This window comes from Artibeus jamaicensis, unplaced genomic scaffold, assembly GCF_021234435.1.
Source record: "Artibeus jamaicensis isolate MK-2021 breed Jamaican fruit bat unplaced genomic scaffold, CSHL_Jam_final contig_475, whole genome shotgun sequence".
Taxonomy (NCBI): domain Eukaryota; kingdom Metazoa; phylum Chordata; class Mammalia; order Chiroptera; family Phyllostomidae; genus Artibeus; species Artibeus jamaicensis.
The window spans coordinates 2,142,249-2,162,378 of NW_026521852.1; the positions used below are offsets into that span (position 1 = coordinate 2,142,249).

Consider the following 20,130-nt stretch of genomic DNA (forward strand, 5'->3'; position numbering starts at 1 on the left):
GTGCCAAGAGTAAAACTTTCTGGCTGCCTGATGTCACTGGTCAGGCATCCAGAGCCCCACCAGCCCCTATGGGCACCAACAGTAGAGCCAAGCACCGACTCCCAGTATATCTGAGAGTGCTTGGCATCAATTCATGTGCTGAGTGCCCTGGAATACCAGTCGGTATGGGGCCTTGGCCAATTGCAGGGCTTCTGGTCAAAATGCCACCCGAACTTTGGCCCTAATACAAAGACTTTCAGGCATCTCCGTCTTGTTGCCTCTATAGTCTATAGACAACCCACACTGATGGGATAGAGTGGCTGCAGGGACCAAGAAAGACTTGCCCTCTCCTCTTTTTACTTTACACTCACAGAAAGGCTAGAATGGAATGTGGAACATTCACAAGACTTAGGACTGGCCTGACCCCTGCCTGACTCAGCCACTGACCAGCTACATCACATAAAGGGGAGGCCTAGGCAGAAGAGTAAACTATTGATTTTTAAAGTGACCCAGACCTAGCAGGGAGGAGTCATGAAAAGAAAACCACCTCCACCCCTGTTCCTTTAAGAAGCAGCAGGGCTGCTGATGCATGCTTTGGCAGCAGTCCTCTACCGGGGTGCAAGGTAATGCATTCCAGCTGTGCTCTGGAGTATGGAAATGAGGCTCTGACAGGGCTAGGAGGGGGCCCGAGCACCCAGCGTTTGGATTCCCCCTTTATGGAGACAAGCTGTTTGGCTCAGAGTACAACTCAGTCAACACCAGAAAATGTATCACTCCACTCAGCTAGTTCCCAAGTTCCACTGATTCTTGGGAAGAAATCTCAGTGACAGCTGGAGAAGGGGCTTGGAAGGCAAGCAGCCAGGGCAGGTGAGGAATGGGGATTCCTGGGGTTTGGTGACACTCCTTCCCCTACTCTAATTGCACATGCTGCCATCTCACTTCCCCCCATCTGTTCAGATGCTGACATTTTCTAAGCCACAGCCATGGAAACAAACTGTAAATGGCTTGGTTTTCCCCAAAAAGGAGAGAAAAGAAATCATCTCCACATTTTTGTCTTTAAGATAGAAATGTCCCACTCTCCACAGCAACCAGCTGATGACAGCAAACCCCCTGGTTACACTGCAACAGTTGTCATTCTGGAGTAGGGCTTACTAAAGATGCCTGGGTTCTAATTCCAATGGAAACACCAGTCCCTTCCTGAGAGGACACTGTTGTGTTTTGGTCACCTAGCCTCCATCCCTCCTCCTGGTAACTTTGACCTGACTGCCTTCCAGGGGAGCCTCCCACTCCACAACTCCAGCCATGTATTTTGGATGGAGGCTCTCCTCAAGGAGATGGTTCTTATGCTCCTCAAGGGGATGGAGCACAAGCCAATCAGCTGACTACAGATCTCTAGCCACACTGATTGACTCAGGGATAAGCAAGTCACCCAATCAGAACCAAGAAGACACCGTGAGTCTTTTGTGGGAGCTTCTAGGAGTAAGCAGATACCTTTCCACTGTACTTCAACCTAGAAAAAGATAAGACTGGAATAAAGTTATCTTGCCCTTATAGGAAAAACAGCCTATCTGAAAATAGGATCAACAAGTAAGACATGAAGCAGAGAGATAAAAACTGAGTCTTCATAAAATCCCCACTCCCAAATCTCCCCATGCCTGAGCTTTTATTACATAAGACTATACATCCTCCTTTTGATTTAAGCAGTAGGTTAAATGGTGGCTCCTACCCAGACTCACTCTGATTTGTGTGCACAACCACCAGAAGTGGAACCAAAAGATGCAGAGTAATGGAAACCAGGAAGCTTCTCTTTCTTCTCACTTTAGTTTAGTTAGGCCCGTCTTGTTTTAGTCACTGAAGATGGAAAGTTCAAAACAGTGCCCCCATGTTCAGGTTCCCCTGGTTTAGCTCCTGTCCTTTCTGTAGGCACCCATTCTTTTTTGTTCAATATCCAAGCAAAACTATACTATTATTGCAATCTCCTAACCCTAGGAGAATAAGGTCTTTTAAAATTCTGCCAAGCAACAAATGACCACATCATTACTTTGGTTGGCCCTTCCTTCCCATAAAGCCTTTCGTGTCTGGCCCATCTCAGCTTTCACTTCTTCCACCCTCGCCACTTGGACCCTCCAATTTCCTTTCACCATTACCAAACTGGGGGTAGTTTTTAGAACATACCTGTAGTTTTTCACTTGTTTGATTCTGTCAGTCCCTTTGGGTGCCCCTTCTCATGCAAATTTCTAATTCTCTCTCAACTCCCGAGACTGTAAACTCCCAAAGATTCTAGTCCCCCATGTCTGTGGTCAAGCCCAGTGGACAGCAGGCACTCAGCAGCTATTTGCTCAACGGGTAGAGTGTGGCTCACTATCTGACAGGAAGCCCCAGGCCTTACTCTTCCCAGAATAATGTGGCCTTGGTGTAGTGAATCTAGCTCAAGCCCCTTGAGGAAAGTAGGGAGGGGAAGAAGGCCTCACCATGTCCCCCATGTGGGGCTGGAATTCAAACTTCATAGGTGGGCAGAAGACATTGTTGTACATCTCCATGAGGCGCTGCTTGTCACTGGTGGCATCCAGGTTTTCTACAGCATTCTCGATGGCATCCAGACCCTCATGCTTCGATTGCTCCAGATTCAACTCGGCAGAAAGGAAGGTGCGCAGCGCTCGGTTCAGGCTAGCGTGGTAGCCCAAGTCGCAACACTGCTGTGGAAAGGAGAGCCCGTGAGCAAACCCTGGAGAGCCCCACGGCTTGGCAGGAAGAGAGGGCAGCCTTCAGAGCAGACCTGACCATGTATATGAAACCGACTGCGGTGAGAAGACTGATGTTCTCACTTCCAAGACCTGGGTGAGATTTCTCAGTTCTTGACTAGCTTTTCAATAGTAAAACATACCTTAGAAGACTATGAGGTGATTAGAAGAAAGAAGACTCATTAGGACAAAGTAAAATTATTTAATCATGCACTGTACAGTGCTATTCAATAAACAGGAGAAGAATTGAGAGTTCAAGGGATCCTCTTACATTTTCGGGTTTCTCTGGGGATACCATTACAACAAAATTCAATAACAAAAACACAGCCTGCCACTCTCTGAGGGTTACTGTGGTTAAGTCACTGCATACCAACCAAGCCAGGCCATTTCCACATTCAGAGTTCAAAAGTAAGAGTTCCAAGAACAGTTAATTACACAAACTCAGAACACTCTAGATGGAAGAAGAAGAGACCGGAGGGCTGCCTGTGTCAGTCATCATCCCCACCAACTCCCAGCATTCTAGAATAGGCTATAGCTGCAGACTGGATTTTTGCATTAAAGCTCTTTCCCTATAAAAATAGCATTTATCAGGTCAAAAATTCCTAAATGTAAGTCTTACTGGGAAAATTCATGTGAAGAATTTGATTTCCTAATGAAAAATGCAAGGAAAAAAAGTAGAAAAGAGGCAATAGTATTAAAAAAAACAAAACAAAAAAAACACTGGCTAGGAAGTCAGTAACCTTGGAAAAGTTACTCCCAACCCTGAACCTGTTTCCCTAACTATAAAATGAACAGATTTGGCCAGGTCAGTGGTTTGCAAGCTGTAGACCAGAGCTCTATGGTTCTGTGCCAGAACCTTCTCAGGCTGCCCCGGAGAAGGGGTAAAAGGGCAGCCCAACTAGTAGGCCTTGGAGTCTCCTATCCCTACTTCGACAGAACCAGCTCTGCTCTTTTTTTCTATTTAATAAATTGGGATTTTGTATAGGTCTGGTTTGAAGAAAAAATTCTTCTGCTAGAGAAAAAGTCTGAAAATACGTGGATGGAATATAATCCCTAAAGCCCTCTTCAGCAATAGCATTCTGTAATTCTGACAATGTTCCCCGTCACTCCCAAAGGACCCAGAGATCTTAATTCCTTGGTCATGCATTATCCCCTCTGTTGCTAAAGCAGCTTTGAGACCCAAAACCTAAGAAGACATGTCAGAGAAGAATCCATGGATAGAGTGAGACCATCTGCCTGACTGTCATTTCATTCCATAAGCAGGTGTCAAATGAATTCTTCCTCCAGCCTTTTCCCTTCATCCCTTTCATCATAATCACACTGGGAGCAGCCACTGTTGGGGAAAAAAGCATGTGATGTGCCTCCTGCTCTCAGCATCTGACAAGAAGCTCGGCGATAGAGTGTGCATCAGGCTGGGCTCTGGGTTCAGTGCCAGCAGGCTCTGGCAGGTGCCTGGCTACAGCAGAAGAACAGCAGTTATAGCTTAACTGGAGGCAGAGGATGGAAAGGCATTAAATTCAGCTGAGAGGGAAGATCGAATGGAAGCTAGACAAAAGTGACTGATTGGGAGGCTGTAGTGCAGGGGCCCTCCCCCCTCTGGGAGACCCACTGGTCTAGCCAGGCAGCCCTTAAACTTGTAAGCCCTCCTATGCCTATAAGTCTATGGTTGTAATCTAATGAACAGAAGTAGCAGTATCCACAGGACTGAGCAAGTGTGTGGGGTGGGGATGGGGGTAGAGCTTTTTAGTGCAAAAGAGAATTTAGGGGGAGGCAGGGTGCCCTTCAGAAACTTTTACACGTTTTTGCTGATTCCCCTTTTCTCTCCATTCTCACTCCCTCTCTCCTAATTCATATCCTTAACATCTTATACCAGTGTTGTCTGCTTCACTCTCCTGCTGAAGAAGCTGTGATAGCTCTCATTTTTATTTTCTAAATTAAAGATCACCTCCCTCAGTTTGGAAAATTTTTAAATGCTTCTATATTTACTAAGCATGCCCTTACTATATGCCAGACAGTGTGCTAAGTGCTTTATGTACATTCGACTTTAGTTCTCATAATAACCCCAATGAAGTTGGTATTATCTTAATTTTTCAGACCAGGAGACTCATGAAGTTAAATAATTTGACTAAGGTCAACTGCCAGAGCAAACTGAAGTCTCTTCAGTCTGACCATCTAACATTATCTCTCTCCAGTTTTTTCTGCAAACCCTTCTGCTTTATTTCAATGACATACTCTGTTTAGAGTAATGTATTGGAAAACCATAGGACTCAAATCAGCTATGTGACTATGAGCAAGCTACTTTACATTTCTGAGACTCAAATGGGAATAACACCAACCTCACAGGTTATTGTGAGGCCAATAACAGGCAATCTACTTATATATACCTGGCAACATGCAGACACTAATACCTGCCATCAATATTTCCAAATTCACTACCTCTGCTCTTCAACTCCCAGCATTTTTCTCTTCTTGAAAAGTTTCCATGCCTCTCACCTGTTGCAGGTGGACCCAATCTTCAAAATCCAAATTAAATTCCCAGTCTCTGGGAAGCCAGCCAGTCCTGTAACCCTAGCATGTATCGACCTTAGTCTCTACTCAGAATCACACTCATGAGCAGCCCTCATATGACATGGGATATATTCCCTCATTCTGTGACTTGCCATTTCATATCACTCCTACCAGAAGGCAAGTTTCAGAGAGGGCTTGGCCAATGTCTTTGAATCTCTCACTACTAGGCTTTGCTCATGGTAGGCATTTAATACACATCAGTAGATTGACTGAAGCCAGAAGTGCAGTTTCCAGGCTCTCAGGAAACACCCCACTTAGGCTGCATACTAATCTAAGTCAAGTGAGTAGATACAGCTACTGAAGCCGTTTATGCTGCTCACCCTGTATGGCCTATTGGAAGGCAGGGAGCTTGCTTGGGCCAGTCCACTGCCTCTATTATATACTTATTCTATATCTTCTCTGCACCAACTCATAATGTGCCTGTTGGCTCCCGTATACTTCCAGCTGACCAGGGAGATGCAAAATACGTTTTCCACAGCCTTTACTATCAATGTATCTGCTAGAAAACAGCCAGAAATTAAGGCACTAGCAAAGATGCAATTTCTGGCAAGGTTAGGTAAATGAGATTTGAATATAGGGTGGAACAAAAGTAGGTTTACAGTTGTGAGTACGCAAAACACAAGAGTTCATTCTTGTATTATTACTTAGTAATTATTATATTATTTTCCATAAGAACTACTGTAAGCCTACTTTTGTCCCAGGCTATATTTCATCCCCACTCCCAGGAGAACCCCAGTGAATTGAGGCAGACATCATTTTGCTCACAGTGGGACCAAAGTGTGCTTTCCATGGCTTTTGATGAGTTTTGTGGCCACACCAGGCTCCCTTGGCCATTTCTGGATTATATAGATGTTTGATCAAACTCTCCCAGGGGAACTCAAATTTTTATAAGACTTTAATGCTCAAATTTTTATAAGACCACCCAGATGCGTGATGACTTGAAGTGACAGCTCATTAACCCCTTACTAGCCAATAGCCCCAAGAGAAGAAGGCCTAGGGTGTTTTATAACACTCACTTCAGGTTTACACACACACAAAATGTTTTATTCGGAAAGCCGAGTTCCTTCACATCTGACTTGGGTACACATGGTGTCACAGATTCTCTACCCGTGGACAGAGCATGCACAACAGCCCAGGTAGGCATGAGGACAATGCCCTGTTCTTTGTTCACCCTGCTCTCTGCTCCTGGGGTAAGAGAGCTGCAGGAGTAGGGGGAAGGAATATCACATTCCAATGAGTCTAGAGCTCTTAGACTCCATCAAGTCAGCTCAGAATGTCCTTTTGGCCTCAAGGCAGGTTTTCCTGGTGTGTGTCAAATGCCTCACGTGGGCTGCTGCAGTCTGAGTTTAAATCTTAATCTTAAGATTTAAATCTTAACCTTATACTGTATTTTAAAAAGAAGGCAAAGGCTAGTCCTTGTGCCAACATACTGGCATTGGCAAAAATGACTTTTCACTCATCCTCAAAGCCTTCAGCAAACACTGAGCTTCAACCCACTACGAAGAAGGCATCACGCAGATGGCATAGACTGGAATGAGATTCACCCCATGTCTTAAAGCAAGTTCTGTATACTCTCAAGATCAGAACACCAAGGTGCCCAGGCTCACCACTCACTCCTGTGCTGTTGGCTCACTATCAAAGCAACCTTCTGGCCATTTGTATTGCATAGAGCAGCAAGGAAAAAAAGGCGGTAACTACTGACATATGCAGTAACATAGATGAAGCTGAGAAACATCATGCTGGGCAAAAGAAGCCAGATACCAAAAAAGCCATTAACCCACTATAAAGCCACTACATAACCCACTTCGTGAAGTTCTAGAAGAAGCAAAACTAATTTATAGGAAAAGAACTAAAAACAGTGGCTGCCTTGAGAAGGGGAACTGACAGGAAGAGGAAAGAACTTTCTAAGGTAAAGGGAATATTCTAGTTCTTTACAGAGATAAAGAAATAGAGACAGGTTACACAGGTACATAACGATGTACAAATTTATCACAACTTTTGAAACGGTAACACTTAAGTTCAGTTATTATATGTAAATTATATCTCAGAACGTCATTAAAAGGCACAAAATGGAAAAAAAATCTTGGCTTAGGAAATCACCATCATGTGCTCAGCTACATATTAAGCTCTGGAGACAGGTACTACGCATGAGTATGAGGATAAACAGAAGACCTGGTTCATGCCCTCACGGAGCTTTGAGAGAAGACTAAGAGCTCTTCTTCTGTTCCTAGTGCAGTGACTCAAACTTTTTTGGCGTCCAACTCACATTAAGAAATATATCTCATACTGTCACACACACACATATACACAATCCATAGGTGTGCAAGCATATACACTTACCTAGCATAAGACTTTCATCAAATATAACTGAACTTTACCAGTGTGATGTGCCCTGGTAGTCTTTCCTATTTTATTCTAGTCTAGTTTATTCATTAAAAAAAGTGGATCATTACTCATTATTCAAAAAAAATGAATCACCTTTTAGTCATTAAAAGTGATTTCATGACTCCTCCAATGGATTGTGACCTATGGTCTGAAAAACACTGTCCCAGGGCCTGTGCTTCCCTCGGGCGCAGCAGGGAGCCCATCACACAGAAATTATCTGTCTGTGTAGCTATGGATGCCTCTAGGGCGAAAACTCTTTTATTCCTTTTGTACCCCCGCTGCCGAGCACACAGCCTCACCTCAAATGAATATTTACTTAATGTTTATAAAGCAAAAAAAAGTTATCAGCCTTTCTTAAAGAGTAATTAATTGTCCTCATCTTAGGAAAAACAAACATCAAACAAAATAAAACAAAAGGCAACTTTAGTATCTGAGCGGCCTGGAATGCTAGTAATTGGGCCTTGCTCACAGGAACCTAGACCCGCAGCCTGGCTGGGCGCTAAGGAGGCTGGTGGGCATTCTGTGAAGGTGGGCTCTTCACAGTTTTTTTTTTTTTTTAAATGAGGAGAATAAGGTCCAAAATAGCTTGCTGCTTAGACTGAGGTTAAAACACCTACTAATATCTGATGGAGGGGTCTAAGAATTGCAAAGGTTGTGACTAACAAAGTTTCCCTGCAGGCAAAAGAAAGAGAAAAGGACAAAACAGTAGAGGAGGCTGGTGGACTGCAGCAGTCTGACTTTTTACTTTACCAAAGGTGGACAACGGCAGACACTGAAACAAGAAAAACATTCTCTCCCTCGTGCTGAGAAGAGGCCTCTCTCCCAGTGAGGAGCAGTTCCCCCAGGAGGAGAAAGGATCCGGTTTAGGGCTCTGACCTCCACTGAAGGACAGTGTTCAGATTGGCATCAACAAGCAGAGAGAACAAAGAGGACCCTGAACAGAGATGGGGCTCCGCTTACTCAGTGAGACAATGACACCCAGGGCATTAAAAGTCTGAAACTTACTGAGTCAAAAACCCCTGGCTGAAGGGAGACAGGAACCTGTATTTTAGAAAAGTGCTCCACAGCAATTCTGATGTGACACCAGACTTAAGTCCAGACCTAGACCGGTTCTTCAGTTTGCCAGAGGGAAGGCGGGAGTGGAGACAAAGGTAGTTCCCAAACAGCTGAGTGACCAGCCCCAGCTTATCCAGCTAGTTAGGCAAATCTTAGACCAGGACTCCACATGCTATCGTGAAGTGTGGCAGGTTTTTCTGTGGAGAAACCAAGGCAGGCAGGCAAGTGTAAGAGGTCTGGCCAGAGACTTGCAAAGCTCAGCTGCTGCCTGCTGACAGCCAGACGCAAACATCAGGCCTCAGACAGGATGCTAGCCAGGGTCTGTCTGAAGCCCTGGAGACTGGGATACTGATGCTGGCCAGCTAGTTCCAGGCCCCTCCCTCTAATGATACCTAAGTAGCCTCAGTCAGAACTGGCTCAGAATTGGGTCAGAAAGGAGCCTGCAGGTGGCGGGTATTGCAAGACTCAACTGCTATCAGGTTTGAGGGGAAGCAGCAGGAGAAATAAGGCCAAGGCTGACCCATAATGCCAAAGTAAAAAAACATACCCATTGTGCCTGCTCCATGCAAAACAACATGTGTCTACTATCCTAATTCTCTCATTGTCTTGGTGCCACATATCAAGAGGTATGGGCCAGGTGTTAGGGACATCTGGTTACCTTCCTGACCAGGACCTTAATTTGCAGTGTACCTTTGGGCAGGTAACCGTCTTGACCCCTCCATTCCTTACCTACAAAATGAAAATAGGTCAGTGCATGGGTGGTTCAGTGATAGAATTCTTGCCTGACAAACTGAAGATAATAATACTGATTCAAAAGGGCCATATGACAATTAAATGAGATAATCCTGAGAAACATTGAGTCATACAAATGTAAGGTATAGATGGCATTCTAATTCTTTAGCTCTTGCCCCTCACGTCTATGTGCAAGCAGCTGATTTAAGGGAGACAGAATTCACAGTGCTTAAGAGCATGGGTTAGTAATCAGACCTAGGTACAATTTTTGCTTCTGTCACTTATTGGCTGAGTCTGGGTGAGTCATCCAAACTTTGTGAATTTAATCTGTAAAAACAGAGATAATAATGCCTTCTCCTCAGGAGTTTAGTGAAAACTGAAGGAGATAAAGTGCAAAGTGCTTCACCCGAAACCTGGTACATGGCTAGCTCCCTGATGGATCGTGGCAACTTTGTAAGTTCTCAAAATGCTCTGAGATGCCTGAGCAACAGAACTGGGGATCGCCTGGCCAGGTCTCTGAAACCAGGAAAGAGGCACCCTTGAGCCCCCGGCTTTAAGCACTTACATCAATAAGGTCAGACAGGTCGTGGATGTAGTACTTGAAGACTGACGCATTGGTTGCCTCCAAAGCCAGTAAGTACTCATTCCGGGCTTTAATGGCCTTCAGCTTATTCTCCGTGTACTTGGCTTGGCGCTGAAAAGAGAACAAAAGTTCAATTTTACTTTTTTTTTTTAAAGAGGAGACTGTTCTCTCAAAGATGAAAGTACAGTACATTCAAGAACCACAATTTGTGCTGCTACTCCCTATGCGCATCTTTCTTAAATTGGGTTCTAATTCTGTTTAATGAGATTCAAGGGCATAATGTAGATCAATCCAGGAAAGGTTAATGAGGCTCCCTACTTTAGATGCATGTCCCACTTTGGTTCTATCTGCAAATATCTTTCTCCATCCTTGCATGGCTACCCTGACGGAGGTGTCATTACATCTGTCCTTGAGCACCTGATACCTGAAGCCAAACCCTAAATCTATAGTCCCCTCCCGGGCTTGGGAAAAGTGACTGGTACTTGTTTTATCTGCTATAGGTGAAAAACCAGGAGCCCACATGCCCAGGTTCTTCCAAATATCTAGGATTCCTTCTCGGGCAGATAGCAAGGACTTACTTTTGGTCATCAGGCACAAAAAGAAGCTAGAGCTTTCTTGTTCTGCCGCTGTACCTAATGGGCGATTCCTATTAGGCCTGACTTCCAGAATGTTCCCCCCTAGCCCCTACTATTGCCAGAGCACATGCACGCACCTTCTCTTTCATCTTCTCAATCTTCTTCACTGAGCTCCTCCGGACATGCTTCTCCTCGATGCGAATGTTGGATGAGGAGTCAGGGGAGCGTGGAGTCTGCCGGTCCTCCTGCTTTACCGATTTTCCAATTTGCTTTTCCTCCTGCTTCTCTGCCTCCTTTAGCTTGCTCTGAGCACTGATGCTGTCAGCATTGTACATGTGATATGTCTTCATGACCTGCAAGACACCATCCACCCCCACCCCAGAGGTCAAGCCAATGGGGTCAATTCTCTGCTTTACAGACTAACAGGCTTAGCAGGACCTCTTCCCTATGAAACAGTATCTTCACACCCTGAAGGGAAAAACTCCTAAATGTTTGAAGTAGACTTGAACATATTTTAAAGACCACTGCAAGGCAAAGGAAAGCAGGATTTGAACTGAGCCAACATACCTTATTATTAAAATGATTTCATGCCTTCCATCATGTACTGTTTGCTTGAGTTTATTAACATTTGTAATCATTACTCTTTTATATTGGCCAAATAATTTCTATCGCTTAGTCATGTCACAATGCCAAGTAGATAGGAAACAACACCACTACTCAGACCCCAGAGCAAAGCCTGGTCAGAACCCTGAAGAGGGCAGCATAGCCTATGGAGTAACCTATGCTTTTTGGACCTTTGGATATAAAATCGGGAAGAGGGAAACGGCTCCAAAAGCTCTTTCCACTGGCTCTTTCCTGGGGATCTGTCTGGTCTGCTTTATACTGATCAAACACCGTCTCTCTCAGCAATTAGAAAAGCAGCAGCAATAACAATGGTAGCTACTGTTTCCTGAGCACTTAGTATACTCCTGGCTTTGTGCCAAGTGCCACACACACACACACACACACACACACACACACACACTTGCATTTTCCCATTTCATCATGGTAGCAATCCTGTGATCTAGACAACAACCCTATGAAAGCTGTAAACCTGCACAATAATTCAGGTAAGAGCCTGAGAAGGAATAAAATCCACATCAAGTGAGACTGGAACTGTCACAGGAAGAAAGTAGTATAAAAGGAGAGAAACACAATTTTCTAATTTTCTACCAAAGCACTTATCTGGGAGTGTAATCCCTTTTCATAATGAGGAGGCCAGGAAGCCTGGGATTTGCATTTGTTTCCTGTCTTCCCAAACATACTACTTCTAGCCTCAAGATACATACTCTTCCCTGATGGAACTTTCTGTTACCACAAAGGGAGACTCTAGCCTTAACATGAAAATTAAAAATGCTTGATAATAGACTAAGCAATCTGACATTCAAGAATGCTGACATTTTTGATGCCATGAAATTTCTCTGAGAGGGAAAATTACAGAATACAGATGTTGGGGTGTATGTGTGTGTACACGCAGAGGTGATGGACTGCACGACAGAGGAGAGCAAGGACACAGCAGTAACTTCTACCACTTAGCACATGCTGCACCTCGGGGCTTTAAGTACGTCACCTCATTTAATCCCCACAACAGCTCTATGAAAGACATGTTATGGGACTTCCGCCAAGATGGAGGCATAGGTGGAGATACCGTGCTTTCTCCCACAACCAAGTTTAGAAACAACAAAATATTGGCGACAGAAAACACAGCCAGAACACGGAAAATTGAACTTTGCGGAAGTGTAGTAACAACAAATTCTTCAGCCTCACTGGTAAGAGGGGCGAAGTCAGCAGCTGGCGGAGCAGGGTTGCACAGGAAAACTCCGTCAGACGGACTCAGGCGTGCAGATCCCAGGCATGGGGTTGCAACAGGCGGACCCAGTGAGCGACCGGTGTATCGGATGAGGGTGCAGGGCGGCGGGTTGACTGTGGTCCCCCATTCGTGTGCAGATAGACCAATGAAGGAGTGGGCGGTGAGACGACGGGACTGAGTGGGCCCCAGCAGTGAGAGGCAGCAGAGGGAGACACCATTTCTCTGCTCTGACCCCGCCCCCACATACAGCATCACAACTCAGCGACCTGGGCGGCCCCACCCTGGTGAACACATAAGGCTCTGCTCCTCATAATTAACGAGTGTGAACAGACCAAAAATGGCTCAAGAAGATCTCAAAGCCCCAGAGCCCATAAATCTAAGTGACAAAGAAATAGCAAAACTTTCAGATGTACAGTTCAAAACACTGGTGATCAGGATGCTCACAGAACTAGTTGATTATAGTCACAAATTAGAGGAACATATGAAGGCTAAACTAATTGAAATGAAGGAAAATGCACAGGAAACCAATAGTAATGGGAAGGAAACTGGGACTCTAATCAAAGGAGTGGACCAGAAGGAAGAAAGAAACAACCAAACAGAAAAGGATGAAGAAATAATAATTCAAAAAAATGAGGAGAGGCTTAGGAACCGCCAGGACATCTTTAAACATTCCAACATCCAAATTATAGGGGTACCAGAAGGGGGAAAGGAACAGCCACCAGTGGAAAACTTATTTGAACAAATAATAAAGGAGAACTTCCCCAATCTGGCAAAGGAAATAGACTTCCAGTAAATCTAGGAAGCTCAGAGAGTCCCAAAGAAGTTGGACCCAAGAAGAAACACACCAAGGCACATCATCATTACATTAGCCAAGATTAAAATGAAGGAGAGAATCCCAGAAGCAGCAAGAGATAAGGGGACAGTCACCTACAAGGGAGTTCCCTTCAGACTGTCAGCTGATTTCTCAAAAGAGACCCTACAGGCAACAAGGGGCTGGAAAGAAGTATTCCAAGTCATGAAAGGCAAAGACCTACATCCAAGATTGCTCTATCCAGCAAAGCTTTCATTCAGAATGGAAGGACAGATAAAGTGCTTCTCAGATAAGATCAAATTCAAGGAGTTCATCATCACCAAGCCCTTATTATATGAAATGTTAAAGGGACTTACCTAAGAAAAAGAAGATAAAAAAGATGAACAGTGAAAGCACAGCAAACTCAGTTCTTAAGAACCACATCTGGACTTCCGCCAAGATGGAGAAGTAGGTGGAGGGTCCACCTCGCCTCTGTGCACAACCAAATCTAAGAACAACTATTTTTAACAGCAGTCACAACCAAGCCACACGGAAAATCGACAATACGGAGTCCAAAGGACAACTAGATACTCGGCTGGACCGGTACGAGGAGCGAGGCCAGAAGCGGAGCAGGTTAGCAAGAAAAAATTCCCGGGGCGGTGCGCGCAGGCAACCGAGGGCTGATCGCCAGCGAGCTGGCTGAGGGAGCGCACAGGGAAAAGGCGCGGTGGGTCGCTCAGTCGCGCGCATTTACGTGCGGAGAAACCAGTGAGAAGGGAAACCCGCGCGGTGCAGCAGGCTCGCAAAATTAGGATCGGATAAGCAAGACCGAGGCGTTTGAGTGACTGGATGCGCTGGGCTAGCGGAGAGGAACGCCATCGCTCCCCTCTCTGACCCCGCCCCCACACACAGCGTCACAAACCAGCGACCTGGGTCGCCCCGTCCTGGTAAACAACTAAGGCTTCGCTCCGCTCACTAAACAGCACGAATAAACCAAAAATGGCTCTAGGACAACTCAAAGCCCCAGAACCGATAGACCTAAGTGATGAAGAAATAGCCGAGTCTTTCAGATGCACAGTTCAAAACACTGGTTATAAAGATCCTTACAGAACTGGTGGATTTTAGTCACAAATTAGAGAAACATATGGAAGCTAAATTAATTGAAATGAATGCTGATACAAAAGATACCAATAGTAATGGAAAGAAAATTGGGACTCAAATCAAGGGAGAGGACCAGAAGGAAGAAAAAAATGATCAAACAGAAAGGAATGAAGAAATAAGAATTCAGAAAAATGAGGGAGAAGCTTAGGAACCTCCAGGACATCTTTAAACGTTCCAACATCCGAATTATAGGGGTACCAGAAGGGGGAAAGGCACAACCACCAGTTGAAAAATTATTTGAACAAATAATAAAGGAGAATTTCCCCAAGATGGCAAAGGAAATAGACTTCTGAGAAATCCAGGAAGCTCAGAGAGTCCCAAAGAAGTTGGACCCAAGAAGGAACACACCAAGGCACATCATAATTACATTAGCCAAGATTAAAATGAAGGAGAGAATCCTAGAAGCAGCAAGAGCTAAGGGGACAGTCACCTACAAAGGAGTTCCCATCAGACTGTCAGCTGATTTCTCAAAAGAGACCTTACAGGCAAGAAGGGGCTGGACAGAGGTATTCCAAGTCATGAAAACCAAAGATCTACAACCAAGATTGCTCTACCCAGCAAAACTTTCATTTAGAATGGAAGGACAGATAAAGTGCTTCTCAGATAAGACCAAATTCAAGGAGTTCATCATCACCAAGCCCTTACTATATGAAATGTTAAAGGGACTTACCTAAGAAAAAGAAGATAAAAAAGATGAACAGTGAAAGGACAGCAAACTCACAGTTATTAAGAACCACACCTAAAACAAAAGCAAACTAAGAGGATAGCTAGATCAGGAGCAGAACCATAGAAATGAAGATCACAGGGAGGGTTAGCAACAGGGGAGTGGGAGGAGGGGAAGGGGGGAGAAGGTACAGAAAATAAGTAGTATAGACAGTAGATAGAAAATAGATAGGGGGGAGGGTAAGAATAGTAGGGGGAAATACAGAATCTAAAGAATTTGAGACACGTGTTCATGAACTAAAGGGGGAAATGGTGGGGGAGGGGTATGCAGGGTGGAGGGGAAGGGAGGGGGGGAATAGAGCAAATGTAATGGCATAATCAATAAAAAAAAAAGAAATAAAAAAAAAAGAACCACATCTAAAACAAAAGCAAACTAAGAGGACAGCTAGATCAGGAGCAGAACCATAGAAATGAAGATCACATGGAGGGTTAGCAACAGGGGAGTGGGAGAAGGAGAAGGGGGGAGAAGGTACAGAAAATAAGTAGCATAGATGGTAGGTAGAAAATAGATAGGGGGAGGGCAAGAATAGTATTGGAAATATAGAATCTAAAGAACTTGAGACACGCAGTCATAAACTAAAGGGGGGAATGGTGGGGTAGGGGGTGTGCAGGGTGGAGGGGAATGAAGGGGGGAAATAGAACTGTAATGGCATAATCAATAAAATATATTTTAAAAAAGACATGTTATGATTTCTACTTTTAAAGATGAGAATACTGAGATGCACAGAGCTGAACTATCATATCCAAGGTCACCAGCTAGTTAATGGCAGACTCAGGATTCAAACCCAGGTTTGTCAGGCCACAAAGTCCACAGTCTTAGCCACTAAGCACCAGTGTCTCTCCTCTGCTTAGAACCACAGCTGGATTCATTGGAAGGAAAGGTTAAGTTGAGATAAGAGAGACTAGAAAAGAAAACCTGGTTTCATTTATAGACTTGAGTTAAATCAGTAGCCTCAAATAAAGGCTAATTTGGTCCCCAGGAGATATGTGGTACTGCTTGGAGACATCTTTGATTGTTACAGCTTGAAGCTTGCTTCTACAGGCATTAGTAGGTAGAAGCCAAGATGCTACTGAACATCCTATGTACAGGACAGTACTCCCAGCAAAGAATTACTTGCTCCAAAATGTCCATAGTGCCAAGGGTGACAAATTCTGGGTTAGAGAAACTTCGTGGTATACTAATACCTTAGCATCACCTGGGGATAGACGAAGGAAGAAAGAATATTGGGACAATTACAAAACCAAAGTACATTAGAGTTTAAATAATGTCTCATTTTGGATACTAAATGTTTTAAATCAGCTTCACCTTATTCTGAACATGACATAATTTCTTATCAGTATAAGACCTTCTCTGTATATCTCATCACAGAGGAAATGATATTTAATTCTGAAAGCATTAAAAGCCTTTCTAAGTAATTCAAATGGTCCGCCAGGTTTCCAGACTGAGTAGGAAGTGAGAAAGAGGCATCTTGTATCCTGGGTGAGGAAGGGTAGACAGGAGGCTCCCTTTTCTCTTTTTCCATCTGAATGTGACCAAGGTGTTCAAAGTCAAAAGTGAATGATTTCTGAGAAAGTGGTTTTCTATTTCATGAGATACATAATAAATAAATAGGAAACACTATGACTAAACACGAGAGACAAAAAAGAGCTCAGAGGATTAGCAGTGACAAGACAACACATGAAGAAGTAAAAACCAACTATTTATATTGCTTCTTCCCCCTAGAGAACTTAAAGAACTCTTGTTAAAAGAATAAAATACTACCTCATCTAAAAAACTCTAAATTCTTAAGGGAAACCACCACTTCTCTTGTGTTTTCTTCTCTTCTTCAGAGTTGGGAAGCATGTCATGTAGACAATGTTAGTTTTATGACCAGTGTTGCCCAAGTGACTCAATGACACTGAATCTCTCTTCTGTGGAAACAGAGAAGCGTAACTTCTGTCCTCCAACTCAAGGGAAAGCTGAGGTGTCCAAAGGCTGACGCTTGAATACGTGATGGTGAAACAATTAGAAAAACAGGACTTGGAGCAATACATATAGTGAGGCAAATACAAACTAGGAAAAAAACTCAGAAATCTAAACCTTCAGTTCTACAAAGAGAATTAACATTACTTTGAAAATCATAATAGTGAATTCACGTCTTTAGCCCTGTTCCCTCCCCAAACTACACTAAAATAGCAGGAGTTTTTATCACTATTATTTTTTTGTATAAATTAAGGAAATAAATTAAGGAAAACAAAAAGAACAAAAGTGGAAGGTGAAGAGCAGGAGGCAAGTAGTAACTGACCTACTGAACCCTAAATCAGAAGTAGAGAGCCTTTTTGTGCTCCAAGAACCACAAAAGCCCTAAGAGGAATTGGTGGCGGTGGGATAAAAGTGGAGCTAAAAACAAAAGAGACTGTTGAAGGCCTCAGAACGGACTGGACTCCCAGGTGCCCTCACCTCCCGTCGGTCATGGAAGACTGGAGGTTTATACTCTTGGGGAGCGTCTATAAACGGAGGACAGCAGGCTCAGCTGAGGATAACAGCACTGGATTGGGGTTCCAGGAGTATCAACTGAAAGTTCTGTAATGAATGTTGAAATGGCACAGGCCTCTTCACAATTTGGCCCCCAAACGTAGGTGAGAGATAGAGAGCCTTGTCTGGGGAACGTGACCACCCAAGATAAAAGATCTAGAAACACTAGTCTTCCCCAGGAACTCAGTCCCGTCAGATCACCCTGGCAGGGGTGTCCAAACTTTTGGCGTTTCTGGGCCACACTGGAAGAAGAAGAGTTGTCTTGGGCCACATACTAAATACATGAACACTAACAAAAACAAAAACAAAAATCTCATAATGTGTTAAGTAAATTTACGATTTTGTGTTGGGCTGCATTCATCGCCATCCTGGGCCACAGGGTGGGACTCCCTTGCCCTGCAGTAAAAGCCAGGTCCACCCATAACTTCCAACCAGCTTTTCAGTACCTCACTTTAAAATGTAATCAGGCAGCTAAGATTATTAAACATTTAGGAAAAATATGTAATACGAAAGACCAAAACAACTAATTTAGAAGAAACAGAAAGTATAAATAAAGAAAAAAAAAACTTCGGTAACAATCCATCAATAATATCCCTAGAGAGATCAATGAGAAATGAAAACAATGCATCAAGAAACAAGAACAGGATGCAACAAAAAGGGAACAATAAAAGAGTTCTTGGCAATTAAGATTCAATTCAAGAATCTCGTCAGGGAGTCTGACTTCACGTCCCTCCTCTGTGCAGGCATGTCTTATATATTCCGCTTCCCACTTTATTGTTCTGTCTCTTCTATGAAAACGAAATGCCCTGAGTTCAGGGACATCTCTTATTTGTCTTTGTATCCTTAGTGCCCAGTACTGCAGACACAAGCAAGCAGAGTTGGGGGACTATCAGCCTGACATTGTTTCAAGAGAGCAGGTGCTAAATACCAGTCATGGCTCCCTAGCAGACAGCTGCCACGCCAAATCAAGAAGACTATAATCAGGAGGAATACTTAGAAGCATAAAACTTGTGGGGCACTGGTACCTCCAAGTCCCAACACCTCTTCTTCCTTTCTCAATTTTAGGGCTTCCTCAACTCTTCCTATTCATCCAATCCATGTGGCATTAGTGGCCCCACATATATGCCTTCCTGGCGGGAGGAGGGGGTTCCCTGCCTTTTCCAGATACAGCTCCTGAGTACAACTGAGGCAGAGAATTCCACAGTTCTTTGCAAAGCAGGGAGCTCTGACTTCAAAGGCATTCCTGGATCATCAGTCAATATGAAAACCACTTATGTATGCCATAGCCTACAAACTAGCCAGCTCATTTATTATGGGGGGTGGGGTGGGGACACGTGGGGGAGAACGCTCACTGAGATCGCTCTCTGAGTAGCAGCTGTGGGAAGCAGCCCCTCACACAGAGGCCGAATCAGGGAAACCAAAGGCCTTTCAGGCAGAAAAGAGGAAAGTATAGAGGAGCAGCTGGCCACTTACACAGTCCAGGAGTCCAGGCCTCTCTACTGAAGGCACCTTTATTTGGGAACACCTGGGCCCTGTTTTTGGATCATGAAGATTCAAAAGTACTTAAATTATCAACCCTTCGGCAATCAGCCTCCCCAAAAGTACCACTTATGGCTATTAGAGGCAAGGTAAGAAAAGCACTGAATACGGTGGTTCCTCATAACCTTGATTTCCTTTATCTCACGCCCACAAAAAACTTTTGTTGCCTACAGTCACTGAAATGAGATCCTTACATGGCTTCTGGAAGAGCAGATAAGGGCGAAGCTCTTTATAAGCAGCCCTCCATGTTCCCTTTTTAACTCCACAGAGAGAGAGTGAGAAAGAGAGAGAGAGAAAGAGAGAGAAAACACACAGCAAGTGCCTTCCCAAACCCAGCATACAGTGGTCCCAAGTTCTTGCTTGATGAAACCACTGTCCCATGTAGGGTGACCAATAGGCCTGGTTTACCCTGGACTTTCCAGGGTTCTGCACTAAAAAAGTCTCATGTCCTTGGAAGCCCTCCAGTTCTCGGCAAACAGGGATAGTTGGTCCCTCTAAAGTCCAACCAGTCCTATGCTTATCTCACCCTCGAGAAGAAACAACTCATGATTCTACTCTCTGAATTTTCTAGTGACCTACAGAATCTGCAAAGTCATTTGACTTTTAACTGTCTGACATTTCAGGAAGGTGACCCCCAACCCTCACCTCCAGGACATGGAGACACCGACATATGGCAGGTGCAGACCTGGGTCACAGAGCATCCCCAAGATCATGTAGTTAGTGGAAGACTGGAGAGAATCTGGGCTGTCTAATTCAGGAGGCATTAGTTATGGACCAGGGTTTTACAATCTTGGTACTGCTGAGATTTTAGGCACATAATTTTCTGTTGTAGAAGGCTGTCCTGTGCATTATAAGATTTCAGTCACATTCTTATCTCCAGCACCCCCCCACCCAAGCTATGACAACCAAAAGCATTTGCAGACATTGTCAAATG

At 44.2% G+C, this 20,130-nt stretch overlaps 1 protein-coding gene across 9 annotated transcripts in view; it reads right to left on the reverse strand.

Moving 5' to 3' along the window:
- The window catches only part of SRGAP2 (SLIT-ROBO Rho GTPase activating protein 2), a 252,003-nt gene that overhangs the window by 58,253 nt on the left and 173,620 nt on the right, over window positions 1-20,130 (reverse strand). For 7 of the 9 annotated variants that reach the window (XM_037155438.2, XM_037155441.2, XM_037155439.2 and 4 more), the window contains exons 6-8: window positions 10,757-10,972; window positions 10,027-10,155; window positions 2,451-2,675 (exon numbers count right to left, since the gene is read on the reverse strand). In XM_037155438.2, coding sequence (XP_037011333.1) covers window positions 2,451-2,675; window positions 10,027-10,155; window positions 10,757-10,972 — 570 coding nt within the window. The remainder of the gene's footprint in view (window positions 1-2,450; window positions 2,676-10,026; window positions 10,156-10,756; window positions 10,973-20,130) is intronic. The other 2 variants (XM_037155440.2, XM_037155443.2) reach the window with 1 other exon arrangement.